The 17,496-nt window shown below is 43.6% G+C and overlaps 1 protein-coding gene across 1 annotated transcript in view; it reads right to left on the bottom strand.

The window, feature by feature from the left end:
* Nucleotides 1-17,496, bottom strand: part of CACNA1C (calcium voltage-gated channel subunit alpha1 C) — a 384,464-nt gene that overhangs the window by 75,106 nt on the left and 291,862 nt on the right. Inside the window, 8 exon segments of the mRNA XM_033057464.2 lie at nucleotides 345-404; nucleotides 4,073-4,202; nucleotides 5,793-5,925; nucleotides 11,436-11,505; nucleotides 11,633-11,753; nucleotides 12,774-12,888; nucleotides 14,681-14,801; nucleotides 15,582-15,789. Coding sequence (XP_032913355.1) covers nucleotides 345-404; nucleotides 4,073-4,202; nucleotides 5,793-5,925; nucleotides 11,436-11,505; nucleotides 11,633-11,753; nucleotides 12,774-12,888; nucleotides 14,681-14,801; nucleotides 15,582-15,789 — 958 coding nt within the window.

The raw sequence follows: 17,496 nt of genomic DNA, 5'->3' as shown, positions 1-17,496 counted from the left end.
CCAGCCAGGGTAGAGGGAGAAATTTATCAGGGGATGGTCTTTTTCTTGGTCCTCTCTTACATTTCCCAACATTTCCTTTCATTGCATTTCCCCTAAAAAGCATTGTTTTGCTGTAGGCCCTCAATTACAAGTTTGAATACCAGAATTTCCCAGGAGACTTTTGAAGCAACTACCAAAACGTTAAATGAAATAAAAAACAACCCTTTGTGCAGAGATAATAATGGGGTTTAAAAAAACCAAAAAAAAAAAAAAAAAAAAACAAGGAAAAAAAAAAGAGAGAGAGAGGGAGAGAGAGCGAAAGAGAAAGAAAGGAAAGAAACAAGTGTATTTCTCAGATTGGTTACCTTAAGAATAATTTCTAATGTAAAGATACTAGTGAAGACATAGTCTGCATTGCCTAGGATCTGAAAAATAAGCACAATTGGGTTAGTGGTACTGAGCGTGACCCAGAACAAACAGGTGTGTGTGTTAGCAACAGAGAGGGGCAGAGAGCTGGAAAGCTTGTGAGCAAGTAATGGCAGAGAAGATGGGCACTTTACCTTCAGAGCAATTTCAATGGTGAAAATGACAGTAAAAACTATATCAAAATAAAAGAGAATCTGTAAAAACAAAAGAGGATAGGAGTGGGGAGGGTAGGTCAGTGACTGATCACTTGTAGGGGAAATCACAGTTAAAATCAAATACATGAGCTCTTTTCACAAGGGAATGAGGACAACTCTACAGGGAATGGTTTTGTAACATCCTGGTAAATGCAGTGAAGGTCCTGGCACAGAGGACAAGAAGCACATTACATGAAATCTTTCCTGAGTTACAATCCCAAGAGCACTATAGAAGCAAAATAACTTTTTGGTTGGTGTAGGACATTTTTTTTTTTTTCCAACCTCATAAATAACATTTGAGGGTTTTCCCAAATAGGATTCCAAACTGACAATACAAAGAATGCCTGATGTCTCAGTGGAAAACATGAGATTCCTTCCTATTAACTTGCATTCACTCTTGTCCTGTGCCTCTCTCAAAGGAAGAAAAGCAAACTGCAAAATCACACTCTAGCTTTTCTCTGTCCTGAATTGCTCTGGATTAGGATGAATAACAAAGACTGCCAATTGAACAGAATCCCCGCCCTTGTACTGCAACCATGATTTGGTCATTTGCTAAAGGTGCCTAACTCAGATCCTGCCTCTTTCCATCTGCATCCTCAGTAACCAGCCAGCTGAAACACTCCTCATTCCCAGGAAAGGCCTGGTGGTGGAGACACCCCCTGCACGTACAGCAGACACCAAAAGTGTCACAGGAGGCAATGACAAGTCTACAAGTGTACAGGGGCTTTCAAAGCAGCAGCACCAAGGACAGGAATGTCCTTCACTGCCAATATGTTGGCATCCCACACTAAAGGGGAACTTTCCCACTGGTTTATGGGGCTGGGATTAAACTCTCTTTGCTTCCAATATATTTCAACATCCCAAGCCACTTTAGTGCTATCTGCACTACAAATGTTGAGTATCAAAAGTATCGTGCCCATGGTTCACTGTTGTTTTACCATAATCATGTTGGAAGCTGTAGAAAACAGCTAATTTGTGAAATTTAGGCCCTTGCTGCTAAAACACTAATAAACATAAAACTGGAAACTGCCCTCTCCTGTCCCACAGACATTTGTTGTATCTTAGTGCCTGCATCCTCACTCAGGTTTACAGATGGCTAAATTCTTACAGCTTTGTGTGCAAGGGGAAGCTACTGCAAATTCTAGGGTTATTTCACATTGCACTATTTAAGCACAATCCAAATTTGGATCAATTTGCAAACACTGCTTGTCAAATGCGGGGAAGTATCAATTTCTTCTACCATATAACTCAAAATTCTTCAGGTCACTGCTCAGTTTTTTAATCCCAAATTCTTCTTGGGGTTGTCTTGGATTCTATCAATTTTTGAAGCTTAGAGAAATAAGAAAGGGCTACTGCAAGGGGACAGATCTTGATTTCAACCTATATTAATTTACATACATTACTGGAAATATCCTTTTGCCTTGCTGCTTTGTAAGTCCTGACATTTGATTATTTTATAAATGGAAAAATAATCAATGGGCCAGATTCGTGGGTACTTTCTAACTGCTTTGCATGACTTCACCAACATAAAGAAGCTGCAAACTTGATTAAAGTGAATGATTAAGCTGTACCTATTGCTGTTTTAGCTCACCAGAGGAGCCAGAACACACAGGTGAGTGTGGTTCCAAAGGTGCAGCTAGCAAAGATGAAATCATGCCTAATGAAAATGGTCACGGCCTCACCTGTGCAGGCAGTTCCATTTATCAGCTGGCATTTTTATTGAGATCTAAACATGAACTTGCTCCAGAATATATTAAAATGCTTGCACCTTGCCAAGATGCAAACAGGAGAATATTGTGAGTGCAGTCTTAGGACTTGCCTGGACTTCCAAGGCTGTTTGGTCAGACTGGGCTGGCTCTTGCACACCCTGAGCCCTGTGTGACACAGCAAAGCCACAGCGTGCCCCAGGGAAGCAGCCCTGTCCAGCAGCCCTGGCTGGGCTCCCTGCTCCTGCCCTGCTCTGGGACACCTGAGCCAGCAGCATCCCCAGCCCTGCTGCACAGCACGGTGCTGGGGGAGGGCAAGGGCAGCTCTGCTTTCAGCTTGAGCTCAGCTTTGCTTTCTTCCTTTCCCTGCCAGGCCTCTGTGTGGGCACGGGGGAGGACAGCATCTACTCTCACAGTGCAAAGGCAAGCCACATGTGCAACCCAAACACCTTGTCAGTGTCCCCTTGTATGAGATACTTTAAACATCTGTACCTGCAAAAATTAAACACAGATTTTCGTGCAACACCAGCGGCTTCACATACACAAAACAGCAGCTTTGCCTCCAACCTTCAGCTCTTTAATCCAGCTCTGACTCTTTCCCCCCCTGATTTAAATCTCTGCTGCAGACTCTGACAGTTTGTGTGGCACATCAGGAGCCCATCTGCCAGCTGACATGCTGCAGCACTAATACATACTGGCATTCACTTATCCCTCCGTGGTGTGCTCCCTCATTTGTGCACAAGTGGGCTACTCGTGGCACAGGTTGGGCTGGATTATTTAGCATCCTCCTTCAGGACAAAATGCAAAGCCACTCTGAGCTATGCTTAGGAATAGACTTCCATTAACACCTTCTCTGCATGCACATATGTATTCAAATGCATGCTCAGGCCAGGATATTTCACGAAGCATTAAATTAAGGTTTTACTATTAAACAAGAGAAAAACACTGCACTCTTCAATCCTAGCAAACTCTCCAGGCTTTGAGGCACCAAAATGCCACTGCAGACACCAGAAATCAGAGGTATTGCACGTGTCTGCTGACTCCTCATTTTTCTGCAATGACCCCTGGTTAATGGAAACAACCACTGGCAAAGTTAAGGGAGCACTGAACGTTTCAAAAGTCAAATAAGCATGGTCAGGAAAGAGGGTGAGAATGTACCCCTGTGCTGAACACTTTCCTCTTCTCTCCCCAGGCAGGTAAGGAGAGGAGCCCACCATATTTTTTGAGGTTTATCTCAAATTTAATGATAGCTTTGCAGCTTGTGTTCAAAAAGTCTGATTCTAACCTTGATGACATCAACATCCCCCAGAGTGACAGTATGAAACTCAAGAAAGTTTATCCTGATTTACACTAGCATGAATAAAATGAAAACCAGGCCCTGGACTTTTCCGTTTCAAAGACAGCATGTGGCAGCAGAACAAATGTTCCAAAGGGAACCTGAAAATCCCTCAAAATTGAATTATCTGTATCCCAAATCAATGTTTTTATAGCTCATTTCTAATGCTTTAATCCCAGGGCACAATAATTTTTCTTCAGCCTCCTGTTCTTCCTTTCCCTACACACACTTCTGAAGTGAACCAAAGGCCAAATTCTGCACTGACTCATGTTTCCTGCAAAACCTAATGATTTCACACACAGCCTACAAACTCAGAAACCATGAAAGACAGGCACTCCCAAAGCCTCTGACACAGCCTTCTCTGCCTTTCCTGGCCTCGAGGCATGGTGTGCTTGCAACACCCAGTGAGGGAAGGAGGATGTGGAGCATACTTGGTTCCTAAAGGAGAGGTGTCGCACAGGGTCCTCAGCTGCCAGGGAGATGCTGCTGAGCAAGATGAAAAATAGGATCAGGTTGGTGAAAATGTTATCATTAACGATTCGATGGCAGTGGACACGAAACCTGCAAGAGAGAGGAGAGGCACAGCTTTATCTCTCACAGAACAGCAACACCTGGGAAGCATTTTCCCCCTCCTCTTCTTGCCAGCAGCACTAGAGGATTGCCCTGCAAAGCATCTTCCCTCTGCCCCAGCACAGGGAGAACATGGCTCTCCACACAGAACTCATGCTCGGTGTGTTTGAACGGAGAACAATAACTCCCTCCTGACAGAGCTTTTTGTGATTTCCATGTGGTCTGAGACCTGCCAGCCCAGAATTACATCCCTTGCTTTCATTTATGGAGCCATTCCTGATTCATGAAGGAGGAAAGCAGCAGAAACAAGCTCTAGGGTGCCAGTGTCTGAGCTGGGACTAGAGTGTCACTGAACAGGAGCTGTGGGGGATCTCCCTTGCCAGCAGGGTACAGGCCTGGCCAAATGGATCTAGGGCAGGTTGGCATCAGCAAATGACTTCTGAGAGACATCATGGCATGCAGCTTGTTTGCTAAACATAAGCCCACTTGGTGCTCTTAGATGGAAACTAAAAGGTGAAGGAGAGTACCCCATCAGACTTGCTTACTGGAGACCATTACACCATTTTCCATATGCTGGTAGCAGGATGTGAGGAGTTAAACCCCATAACAGCTCTGTGCATAGTTCTACAGGCACTTCATTAATCTATTTAGCTCTTCTCTTGGCTGTTAGGGCTCCATGTACCTATCACAGCAATTTTACAGATGACTGCAGAGGTTAATTCAGTTCTCCAAATGATGGGGAGTGGGTGGCAAAGCTTGCATTACAGTCCACGAGCCCCAGCCATCCTCAGCCCCTCCCTGTTACACAGACCCAAGGAGGAGAGGCACAAGCTCTGCTGGGGTAAAAATGGCTCTGATTCAGCAGGGCAGATACAGCCCTGCCTTCCCCAGGGCTGTGTTTGAAGGCTGAGTCCTTTGGAGAGGTGCTGGAATACGTGGTGCTGCACAGAGCACTGAGCCCTGAGCCCAGTGCTGCACCCTTGCAAAGACAAACTCACCTGACTCCTAACCCACAGTCCTGCACACCTGCTTTGGAAAGGCATGACAGCATGAGGCTGCATTGCAGGAGCCCGTGGGCAAATGGTGAGAGAAGAGCTGTGCTGCTGTGCTCTCAGAGCTATGGACTCTCCTCCCCTCTCATTTCTTCTTTTATGCTCATTCCTGATGTGCAGCAATGAGCACAGACACATGAGCTCCCTACTGGGAGTGGATTTTGGGCAGCCCTTAGGACAGGAAGCTGCTGCCTCCCACTTCACTGATTGCTCTCCTGCAGCTTGGACCTGGACATGTCGGGAAATTCCAATCCCTTACTCTCCTCTGTGTCCCTTATTTCTGAAGCTCTCACGATTTGTGTCTCCAATCAGCCTTGCACGTGCCATGAGCTCCCACTGAATATTTTCACTGTGCTCCCTACAGCTGTGATTTCATAGGATTTCCTGCCTGTAAGGAGAGGTGGGTCAAAGGAGGTCTCTGGTATGAACTGCTGAAAGGGAGCTCTGCACCTGATAATTCTGGGGGCCCAGTGTGAAAGGGGCACCAGTTCTTCACTTTCTTCTTGTGGCTAACCAATCTCTTAAATACCTGTTGTTAGGACTGAAGATGAAAAAAGCACTGGCATCAGGCATGGGCACAGCCTTTTCCTTGAGGTGCAGCTCAGACATGGGGCGAGGTCGGGGGCCCACAGGCATCTCAGGCTCTTCCTCATCTTCCTCCGCTGCAAGAAGCATTTTTGTCTTTTAGTGCAAAGTACAACCCATTCCAAAGTGCTGGGGCATTTCTCTGTGTGCTAACTAGAGCCAGCATCTAAGAACCATTACAGTAGGGTGCTGAAGCCTTGGGTTTCCTCACCGTTCCCTCCTCTGAGGCAGTGCCCTTAACCCAGGGCTCACCCTGGTCTGTCTCTCTGTAAAACCATTAGTGCTGGTAAACCTACAACAAAATCACAACACTCTCCTCAGATGTTTCACAGCTCCTTCTCCAAAAAACAAACAAAAAAGGCTACTTCTAATGGCTCATTTGAATCTTTCTTGCTGTGGTCTAGACCCATTATCTGTTTTCTTATTTTCCATGGACACATAAAACTAAAAATTGCCTCCCTCTTGCAGAAAGCTTTTGCATACTTGAGGACCACTATTATGCCTCTGGGAGAATATCTGGTTCCTAGAGCAAAAAACCAGCAGCCTTTCCTGAGGTGCTGTGTTCTCCAGGTCTCTGATCACTCCTGCTACTTCCTTCCAGATTATCTGCAGGACCAACCTGCAGCTGAGGTTTTACTGCTGCAGAGGAAAGCTGGATTGTTTCTTGTATCTTGTAATACTGTCTTCCTGTTAAATGTCCTTCATGGAGACTTTTCATTATGCTTTGGCATTAATTTCCCATCAGTGTCTGATTTGCACAAAGCACAGATTATTTACCACAGAGCAGCAGCCTGGCCTGTCACTCCTCCCTCTGCATTTCTGCTGCTGACTATTCCCAAAAGTGGCACTTAGACCTCATCCTTACTGAAGGGCACATTGTTTTCTATTGACCATTCCTCCAGTTTATCAAGACTGTTTTTCTTCTGTTTGTGAGCATCTCCATGGAGCTGCTGCTGCATCTGGAAGAGTGTCTGGATGAGCACATGAAAGCCCCAGAACAAGCAGCGAGCACACACACATTGACTTGCATTGATCACAAAGTCTCAAAACTGTCCCCTTTTATAATTTAGTGGGGGGGAAGATCCAAAAGTTGGGAATGAGGCTGAGACTCCTGAACCTGTGTCATCTCCTGACAGATCAGTGAGCAACCTCAAGACAGAAAATGCAGAGGTGAAGGCTAAGTGGCACATGAAAGAGAAGCTTCTGCCTTGGAGGACTTCTTCTACCTGCTGAAGTCAGATATTGTTGTTTTGTAAATTACATTATAGGATTTTGCTTTTTTAAAGATCCCAATCCTCTCCTCCAAGTCAGAAAAACACCACCCAGCTTTAAGCCTGACATGTTAGATAGAACTGATTCATCTTCCAGGCACTGCAAAGGAAGAAACTCCAATGAAAAGTTCATCTGGAGTGCGTGGAGATAAGTCCCAGGAATGGTGTTCCTTTAGGCTGAGGCACTGTGCTTGATCTGGTTGTAGGACACATCAGAAAGAACAGATGAATCAGCACAGATCCTGATCTGGATATCAGAGAGAGGAGAAAAGTGCCGTTTCTGAATGCATGCCATTATTACATGCAAATAGGACTCTTTCTTTACACTTCCAGTACCAAGAGTTCAGCTTAAATTCACTTGATAGATCTTTGCATAAATGTTTGAGCTGGTACATCGAGTTTGTACTTTGTAAGTCAGTCTATATTTTTACAGCTCCATTTTATGTGTAATATACTTCATAATACTCTTTCTACAGGCTTTATTCATTAAAGAAACATCTTTCAGATGTACTTTTTTACATAGGACTTGTAATATAGGTGTTAAGGTTAATGTGCATGTTAATGTCATAGAACCACACTTTGCACTTGCACCATTTATCCATGGGTTTCAGAGCAGGTTGACAAAGAGTGAGGTAAGCAAATTATTTTTCTTCCCCAACAGGCCAGAAAACCAATGCCTGGGATCATGTGGGATATTTGAAACTCTTACTTAAGAAAAGTATCCTGGGTCCCTGCTCTGCTCCTTCAGTGTGAGATCATTCTTCTTTTATTACTCAGAGGAATGCTTAAAATACACTTTTAAATGAGCATGGAACAAAGCCTCTGGAAAATAGACCCTTAGCAGAAGCATCAGCCCCATGAAGACCATAAAGAACATCGTGCCTCTCCTCTTTTTCTTGTGTCTGCCATACAGCAAGAAATATAGATTAATGACTCTGAGAACCAAATGCTTTCAGACTGAAAAACACGTTCAGTTCTTCAGCCCTAGATAAAGAACAATGTTCTACTTTTCACTTAGAGTCTAGGGTGCAGAAGAAAGAAAACACTGAGGGCCAGATTCACAAAGAATGACATGATTACAGCCTCATCCCAGGTCACTGCCCATGCTACCTCCACACAGAAGCAGCACAGCTGCTGACATTTGTACATTTGTAGAAGCAAATGTTCTTTGGCTGTGAGATTAGCACAAACAGGCTACAGGGCAGCATCAGTGAGAAATTTGGTGATGGGAAAGTTGCTTTTTTTTTTTTTTTTTTTTCATTGTACAAAGACCAGAACTCTTGTATGAGGACATTATTTAGCTTCAAGCTCCCATGAATCATCCCAAGGCTTTACCTTCATCTGACGTTCCAAATTCTTTGTCTATTTCTGTACTAGACTGCAAGACTAGCTCCCTGTCTTCCTGTAATAAACATATCATCATCATAATCCTTCTAGCGTACACAAATCTCTGGGAGAACCAGTCTGGCCTTCCAAAAAAGAGGCCAGTTGACCTGAGGAGCTGCAACTGTCCTGGGGCTGAGGAGCAGCAAACAGAGCCAGGAGAGATTATTGAGAAATCTGGTTTAAGGAGCAGAAACACATCAGAGAATGAGCAAGGCAGGTTAGGAAAGACCCTGTGTCAGGAAAAACAAATGAAGTGAGCAATTCAAATAGTTTCTGAACATGGAATCTTCAGTCTTCACAAAGAATTGATAAACAATTCAGAGAACAGGCCTGCTTAGAAATGGATTGATGCCATACAATTGAAAGTAGCCAAATGTGTCCCTTTGCATTCCTATCAGGAGACAGGAGAAAACCTGTAATCCACTCAAATTTTAGGTTGTGTTCAAAAGTATGTTAAGACAGGGATTGGCACCCCAGGCAGGCATTAAAAGTGTTTTCATTTGATTTTCTGCACTCTAATTCTATGCATGACAAAAAAACCCCACAAATGCAGATGTAGCATTTTGTTCTGTGTTTCATTTATAAGCTACTCTTTCTAAGCTATCTACAGAAAGTAAATAAAACCCAATTGCATTAGCAGTAGACTTAAAACTGACATTCAGATGACTGTCATTTCACTTGAAAAAAATGTAATTGTCTGCAAATCCAAGCCAGCTGAGAAACAGAAACAAAACTGTATCAAGTTGTTTTAATTTGTGCTTCTTACTAAAGATCCCCACAAACCCCTTAGCAGCTGGGCATGTGTGTCCAGTAAGTGCCTGTGCTGGCAGAGGTGATGGGAAGACTAAATCCAGAGTGACCTGCCTCAGCAGTGTTAAAATAACTCATGATAAATTGGCTATAAATATGGAAGAATATAGGTACAGCATTTACGAGGACTTCTTGTACTGAAAACCAAATGCATTGAACAGTTTTCCATTTTGCTTCTCTGAAACTCTTGTCCATCTACTCAAAATGAACTCTTGTGTTCTTTTCTACTCTATCAAATCAACCTATTATCAGACATTTATTTATCAGGAATCATGGAATAGAAGAAAAAGTGTTTTATGGCCTATTATAGGTTGTTATATAATTACAGAAACACAGAAGAGCAGAGCAGGAAAGGATCACAAAAGGCCCTGTGGTTCATGCCTCTGCCAAGCCAGGTTCAATTAATTATTATATCTAAGCTTTTACTGGGAGACATTTTTATGGCCTGTCCTTACCAACATTCAGTGGTGCTGGGCTTCCACAACCATCTCTGTGTACTTTTTGCAGCCTCACCATTAGAAAATTCTCTCTGCTGTGCAACTTAAATCTGCTACTTGGTAGTGGAGGTAATTCTCTCCTTATCTGTAGAAGGTTTTTATGCATTTGAAGATGTTTCTCCTGCCTTTCCTAAAATGACCAAGGTTCATTCAATCTTAATTCTTGCTACCTGCTGGCATTGTTTTCACCATCCTCTTCTATTCTTCTCCTAATTCAGCTCCACTTCTCTTAATCAGAGCACCCAAAAAGGGCTATGATATTATTCCAGCATCAATAGTGCACACTATAAAACAATTGCTTTGCTCTGATCAGCTTTCTTTTTCCAGTTGAAACAAACCTGTTAACTGGACAAAAGGGTCATTCTTCCTCAGTGTTATTAATCTCACTACTTGCTTGCCTTTTTGAAGCCAGCAAACTGTTGCTGACATCTGTTGAGCTTGTGGTCATGAGATTCAGCTCCTTTTCTCAAGGACTGTTACCTAACTAGCTGTCACCTAAGATCCTTTATTTGTGAATTGTTTATTCCTGTCTATGCGTAGAGCCTGGCACTTTCAATTTCATTTAGACCATTTATCCAGGACCTCAGGAGCTCTTTGAATTCTAATGCTGCCCTCCAGCACGCTTCTTGTCCTTCCTAGCTCCATGTCATCCACAAATGTAATAAGCATATTGCCTCTTCCATCATTCAGGTCATTAAAAATGAACTGAGCTGAACCCTAGAACAGGCTTTTGGGTTGTACAAACTCACTTGGGCTATCACTGCTCTCCCCATGAAGGGTCTGATCATTTCTCTCACCATCATCTAGACCATATCTTTCTAGTCAGCTTATAAGAACACTGAGAAGTCTTAGCAAACTTAAAGAATATGATATCTACTTATTTTCTCCATTCTACATGTGTTTTCAGCCCCTTTTAGAAGAAAATAAGGGTGGTTTGATGTGATTTGCTCTTGGCAAATCTATCTTGGCTGCTAGTCATCTCCTTATCTCGCAGCCATATAGTTTATTTCATCCTTTGTTCCAGCGCTTTTCCAAGAATGGAAGTTGATCTGACTAGCTGCAATCCTACCCCCCCATTCAGGGTCTCTTGAACAGCGCTTAAAGTTCTGAGATTTCTTCAACCAATCTTTCCAGTATCTGAGAATGCAGTTAGGCCCACCTGAAAACCAGCCTAACAATGCTAGAGCTTGTTTCTTGCACTTCTAGGCTGAGATCTTACACGTTTAGAGTTATGCTAGTGACATACTGTTCCTTTTGATTAGAAAACAGTGCAAAAAGGAATTCAGCATTTTCCCTTTCATGACTATCTGTTGTGAGACCACTGAACACTGAAAAAGCACACTGAAAACAGTGCCATACGTATATTTTCAAACAGGGAGGTTTTTATACGATTTGATTCTCTGTAAAGCTCTGTATTTTCCAGTAAAGAGCTTTACAGAGAACCGAATCAAATATGACCGATCAGTACAGGGACTTCAAAGGGCCAAGCCCACACCCTGTGGTGTGTTGCCTGTCCCACCATGAACGCATTTCCAGCATACCTGCTACCACAGAGTTTAGCTTTGTGTGTTTTAGCAACTGGAGTTTCTGTGGAGTGAGGGATACAGGGAAGAAGACGGATACCTGGTGCTTCTGTTGTGGGATAAGGGCTCTTTTCTTCGTTTTCATTGGGCTGATAATCATCCACGTTGATCTGACAGAAATGGAAGGAGAAGCATCAAAGCCTTTATCGGACAAGGCAGGCAGATTTCATTCCCTTTGCAAGCCAAGCTGCTCCTGCCATCCCTGCACAGAGAGGGCTGGCTGCCAGCAGACCTTACCTTGGTAGCAGGTGGGGATTCTCCATCTGCAGTGATTGATTTCAGCTCAATTTTCTCCTCCTTTGTCTCTTCCTCCACAGCTGTTTTTTCCATCTCTTGTTTCTTTTCGGGACTAGCAGTCCTAGCAATTTTACAAGATAAAAACTGAAGAGTTACAAAGGTGGAAAGCTGCTTCCCTTTCAGGAAATTCATGTAGTACAGCACACACCATGAGAACAATCAGCTGACTGGCAGCTCCATTCTGAGCTCAGTTTCAATACCAGTGGCTCCACCTTGTCCTCATCTGCAGGCAAAAGCAGGGGCTCTGATCTATTTTCACATAGTGCCCTTCATTTTACAGCTTTCTCAATGGCATGTGTTTTTGTGTGAGTTTGTGCAAATGCATATTTTAGGTCAGCAGAGATCTCTGTTCACCCAACGACAAAGGCATGGACCACTTCCAACCCATATCTTGTGCAATTCCAACACCACGGCCCACCAATGATTGGCCCCTCACTGCACCCCTAGAGTGAGGAAAATATGCTGAGCTGTGTGCAGGACAAAGCACAAAGAGCTTCACAAAAAATCCCCTCTGAGCCAGGGAATAGGAGTAACCAGCGAGGAGCTGCTGTTGGCAGCTGGGAATGACAGAGAAACTCCTCATCCAGCTTGTGCCCTTAAGTGTCTGCAGAAACACTGAAAGAACTGGCAAGAGAAAAGCAGCATGTGGCATCAAAAGAAAAAGAAGCTGCTAAATCTCATCCTGGAGATGACAGAAAATACTCCTCATGGCCCAAAGCAATCAGAGGACAGTGGGGAGGTTCAAATGGGACAGACACTGTTTCACACTCATTCTCTGCTGACGCTCTGAAAGCTCACCAGAAACCCACACTTCCTCTCCTCTGCTCACACCCCTGCAACTGGGGGGGACTCCTGGCTCACAATACTTTCTTATGGTTGGAATTCCTTTGCTTAAAAATTTATATACACTTAATTCCATATATAATTACATTAATCACATATACAATCTATACACATACAGACAAGTTACATATATTACATATACATACATACATGTATGTATAGGCATCATATTAATATATATCCATGCTGTGTGTAATTACAGGAATGTGTGCAGATAGGTGTATGCAAATGGATTTACCTAGCTAGCTTTTTCCTTTCTTTTTCCTCTTCCTCCTCTTTCTGTGCAGATGTTAAGCTCTCAGCATCAGCAAGGTTGTCCACAGCAATGGCCAAAAATACATTCAGCAGGATATCTGTTTGTGTGCTACTTAAAGAAAACAGGCTTTGAAAACTGAAGAAAAAGATTATACCAAAGGTTTCTTAATTGAAAATTTTTAGCAACCTGTCATCAGATCTCTAGGATTTTCCAAACTTCCATTTCACACAAGTGCATATCCATGATGCACAAACCTACACCTTCCTTCCACACAGATAACACACTTTGTGGGTTTTCAAAATTTCAACAATCTGGGCTGATGTAAAACATCTAAGCCCAGATTTACATTTTAGTTTCCAGTCTCCCAAGAATGTCTCCCTTTGTGCAGAGAATCCCACTGAACATAAGAGGAGTACAGAATGCTTTGCATCTTTTGAGTGGATTTTATGGACAGCAAGCTTTGTACTCTGATCAGCATTTCTGAGGTTAATTTAGTCTGGACAGGGAAGGGTTGAGCTGACAACTCTGCCATCTCCTAGCAGAGACTGCATGGCCAGTCATGCCCATGGAGGTGAAAGGTAAGGAATCACAAATCTTTTCTTGTCCTACCAGTCAATGTTCACATCTCATGCTACAAATCTGACCATAAGGTTCTTTTATAAATTTCCTGAGTGTAGTTCTTATTATACTACGATAACTTTTAAGCAAACCCTGGTTCAAGGCTTGGTCTGGAAATACAGACATCCCCCCTCTCCCTGGGCTCCAAGGTCTAAAGGCTCCAAAGTCAGCCAGCATGTAGAGTTGGCTCACATTTTCACAAGGAGATCCAAGTTGTAGTTTTGGGGTTTTTTTGAGCTGTCAGCGAGATTGCCTACCTTGACCTTCAGATAAGTGGAATTGCACCACCTCACTTTGAAGTGAGGGCATGCAGGTCAACTGAAACGTCAAACAACAGGGTTTGAGTGATCTGAATTATGGGCAGAGGCCAGAAGAGCTGGGCTGAGTCTGTAAGGTGGCTTTGTAGAAGCATCAGTATAAAAGGAAATGCCACCTCTTACATGGGAGGGCCATTTATTAGGGAAGCAGAAACTAAACATGGACAAATTTGGAGCAAACTGAGATAGGGAACAGAATGGCAGCTCTATGTTATGTGCAAATTCCTGTAAGGAGACACAGAGCACAATCATGCAATGTGCTTTGTGCCTCCTGGGGTAAGTGCAATGCCCTCACTTCACCTTAAAATCAGACAGAACTGAAGTTACTCAAGACCAGCATAGGTTGGAAGATAACAGAGCACAAAATTTTCTGTTTGAAGAGCACACAGATTGCAGGGACTGAAATGGAACACAGGTCCTGTTAGTTTATACATGAATTAATATATGATCACACATTATGTCAATTATGTCAAACATATATGGCTCCTATTACAGCATTTGTGTATAGCATATTGCAGATTATGCATATTTTTATTCCACATAAGGCTTGGATGGAAGCACATGGAATATATTACTAAAAAAGCAATTAAAGTAAAAAAATAAAAATGCAGTAAGTACAGTAGGAATACCCAGAGATTAGTTTGTGGAGAAGACAGGAAAGAAAAACCTATGAGAGAATTAAGGGGAATGAAAAATAAAAACCTGTAAAGATACCAAATAAAAGCTATCATGTGAAAAAGCTGGCACGTAGCTGGCTCTTACAAATGTTTATATGCCTTAGCACCAGCTAAAACAGAATGAACTTGTTTAACTTTTGGCAGTGCAATGCCAAAACTCAGACCTAGGGAAAAGGCAAAAACACGAGGTGTGAAATACACTATTTTCTGACATAACAAAGTAAATAGTGGTTTTAATTCATCCCCTCTTGCAGAAAAGAGTAGCATCAAAGGATACAGTTCCCACAGATGAAGAGGATGATGAAGTAAATACAGACCAACATTCCTGGAAAAGAGGGGCCGCCATAAGCCATGATCCCATCATACATCACCGAATTCCAGTCCTCCCCAGTCAGGATCTAAATGACACATTCCCACCAATAAGGGATACAGTGTTAGACCACACAGAGAATTTGAAAACCCCATTAACACAAAGATACCCACTGCCCTAGAGAACAACCCCTCCCCCTGGATGGAGCTGATGGGGACTCTGCCAGTGCCCATCTAGGACATTAAAAAAACCCCAAACAACAAACCATAACAGAACAAAGAAAATGTAAAGAAGGCCTGTGCTCAAAGCGTCAAAAACAGTGTCTTCTTGAAGAAGATGGTGTCTGAAGGAAAATGTCTCTCCTAGACAGCTCTGTTCACGTCTCCCCCTTGTTCCAAGCGTTTCCCTCCCACGTGCCTCTTGTTTTGGACAGACTGCACAGCTATAGCACTGCCCTCAGCACAGTCCTCCAGGCCATTTCCCTTCTCACATGCCAGTGAAATCACGATCCTGATGCTCTTGGTGGGTCACTCCCAAAGCTGCAGAGGGCTCAGAGGCTGTGGGATCACTGCTGTGGTGCTGTCAGCAGGTATTTGTTCCCCAGGGCAGGGGGGACAGCAGCAAGGCTAGGCTTGGGCACACGAGTGCTGCCCTGGCACGTGGCAGGGGCTGTTCTGTCCTGCCCTGCAAACTCCAGGGGTTTTGTCTCTGGTTCCCACTCTGGCAGGAAAGAGCCCATGCTGGCAGCACAGCCAGGCACCCTGCTCCTGGAGCTGTCAGGGCCATGTCCCACTTTGGGCACTCTCAGGCTGCAGGACCTGTCTTGCCCCATGAAAACACAGCTTGTGGTCCCCACGGATGCCCTTACCTGAAACACAGTCAGGAGGGACTGAGGGAAGTTGTCAAATGTGCTCCTCCTGGTCTGCATCTCGTCAAAGTTAAACTTGCCCCCAAAGAGCTGCATCCCCAGGAGGGAGAAGATGATGATGAAGAGGAAGAGAAGCAGCAACAGGGAGGCAATGGATCGCACTGAATTCAGGAGTGAAGCCACAAGATTACTCAGGGAGTTCCAATATCTGGGAAAGAAAACAGAAGCAGTTAAAACTCCTTCAATTCCAGGTGCTGATGGGCTGTACAGGATATTGGTTTAGGCTGCCTTCTGTGCAAAGCAGGCATTTCCAACACCCTGTTAGCAGTGAATCATTGATGTGCTTCCCTGAGATAACGAGATCTACTGCAGCTAATGAGTAATTTTACTACCACACGTGTACATAGTCAATTCCCTCCACCCCCCACTCCACACACACACCCAAAAGTTTATTACAGCACTCTCCATCTAAGGCTCTGCACATCTTATATCAATATACAGTGATTAGTTCTTGCTGCTTCAGTGAGTTACATTCTCACCAACCTCATTACACCACGCAGAGATGTTATGGCAGCAGAATACCTCACTCCAGAGAATGGCCTGTAATAACTAACAAGAACAGATGGGGAAACTGTTTGGATGCAAATACAAACTTGTCCAAAATTGGGAGTGTGTGAGCACGTGCTTGGGCTCACTCACAGGGATGTTGCTGAGCTCTCTGGAATTGGCAGGAATGAGAAAAATATCAATGCTCCTCTTACAAGCAGCCTAAAGCAAACTCTAGATCTATATTCACTTGGAAGAGCACAACATAACTTGGTTTTTTGGTTTTCAAACCTACTCTACTCTTTCAAACAGGCTGCTGAACATTTTCAAATGGCTTCATTCAAGAGACAGGATGGTCAAGATTTGTTCTCCCTGTGCATTCAGGCTTGTACCTGGTTCAGACTCATGTGGGATGCAGGGACAGGATCTTCTTGCCCTTGTGGTTCCACTTTAGGGCTCAGAGAGATGCCAGCAGCATTTTGCATATACGTTTGCATTCTTTGCCAGCCTGAAGAATTACAAGCTGGAAGGAGGCTTTAGAAAAAAATTCTAAAGAATTCACCACATCACCCATGAAGCAACTTCCACGTTGGTCTTGCATCTGCTCAATCACTCCTAATCTACTGCCTAGCTGGTCATGAGCTCTTCTCTTTTGTGCTTTGATGCTGGCAGAGTTTCAGATTGGGCTGAAGATGAGCTGTCCTCTTGCATCACCTCATTTTGATGCACATTATTAGCAAAGCCTCAACATCTTTCACAGGTCAGCAAGGTGCACCTGTGCTACCTGGCCTGTCACCACCAGAGTCCACCAAGGCCAATACCCTGCAAAATGCTTCCCCCAGAACCCACAACTTAGAACATTTCATTACCCAGAGGACTCTGTGTTTCTAACCATATTTTCCCTGAAAAACAAAAGTTCCAGGTAAAAAGGATGGCAGACTGCTGCTCTGGCTCTTCTGTGGAAGAATTATCCTTCAAGTCATCATTTTTTTTCTGAAGTAGCATATATATTCATTAGAGGCAAAGGTTCTTAAAATCCTAGTTAAATTAATATTTTAAAAATATCGATCTAAAAAGAATACTTTTCTTGTCCTGTGGAAGGCAGGACTGCCTGAGCAGCCCAATCACAGGAAGATTAACAATCTAAACTGCACAAGGACATCACCATGTCCTGTTAAGTTCAGCAGTGAGTTCATCTCCAAGGACTGGGCTTCAAAGAGAGCTGTGATGTTTTCCCTCCAGCCCAGCTTCAGCACTTCAGAGAAAACTAGGATGCTTTAAAGTTTAACTGCAATTACAGAGATGAGCAATGAAAAACTGCAGAGCAAAGGTAAGGGCATGGAAGCTGTGGGCTCAGTGCCACCAAATA

Source organism: Catharus ustulatus, chromosome 4, assembly GCF_009819885.2.
Source record: "Catharus ustulatus isolate bCatUst1 chromosome 4, bCatUst1.pri.v2, whole genome shotgun sequence".
Lineage (NCBI taxonomy): Eukaryota > Metazoa > Chordata > Aves > Passeriformes > Turdidae > Catharus > Catharus ustulatus.
The sequence above is the reverse complement of the archived record's forward strand: the minus strand, read 5'-3'. Positions and strand labels throughout refer to the sequence as shown.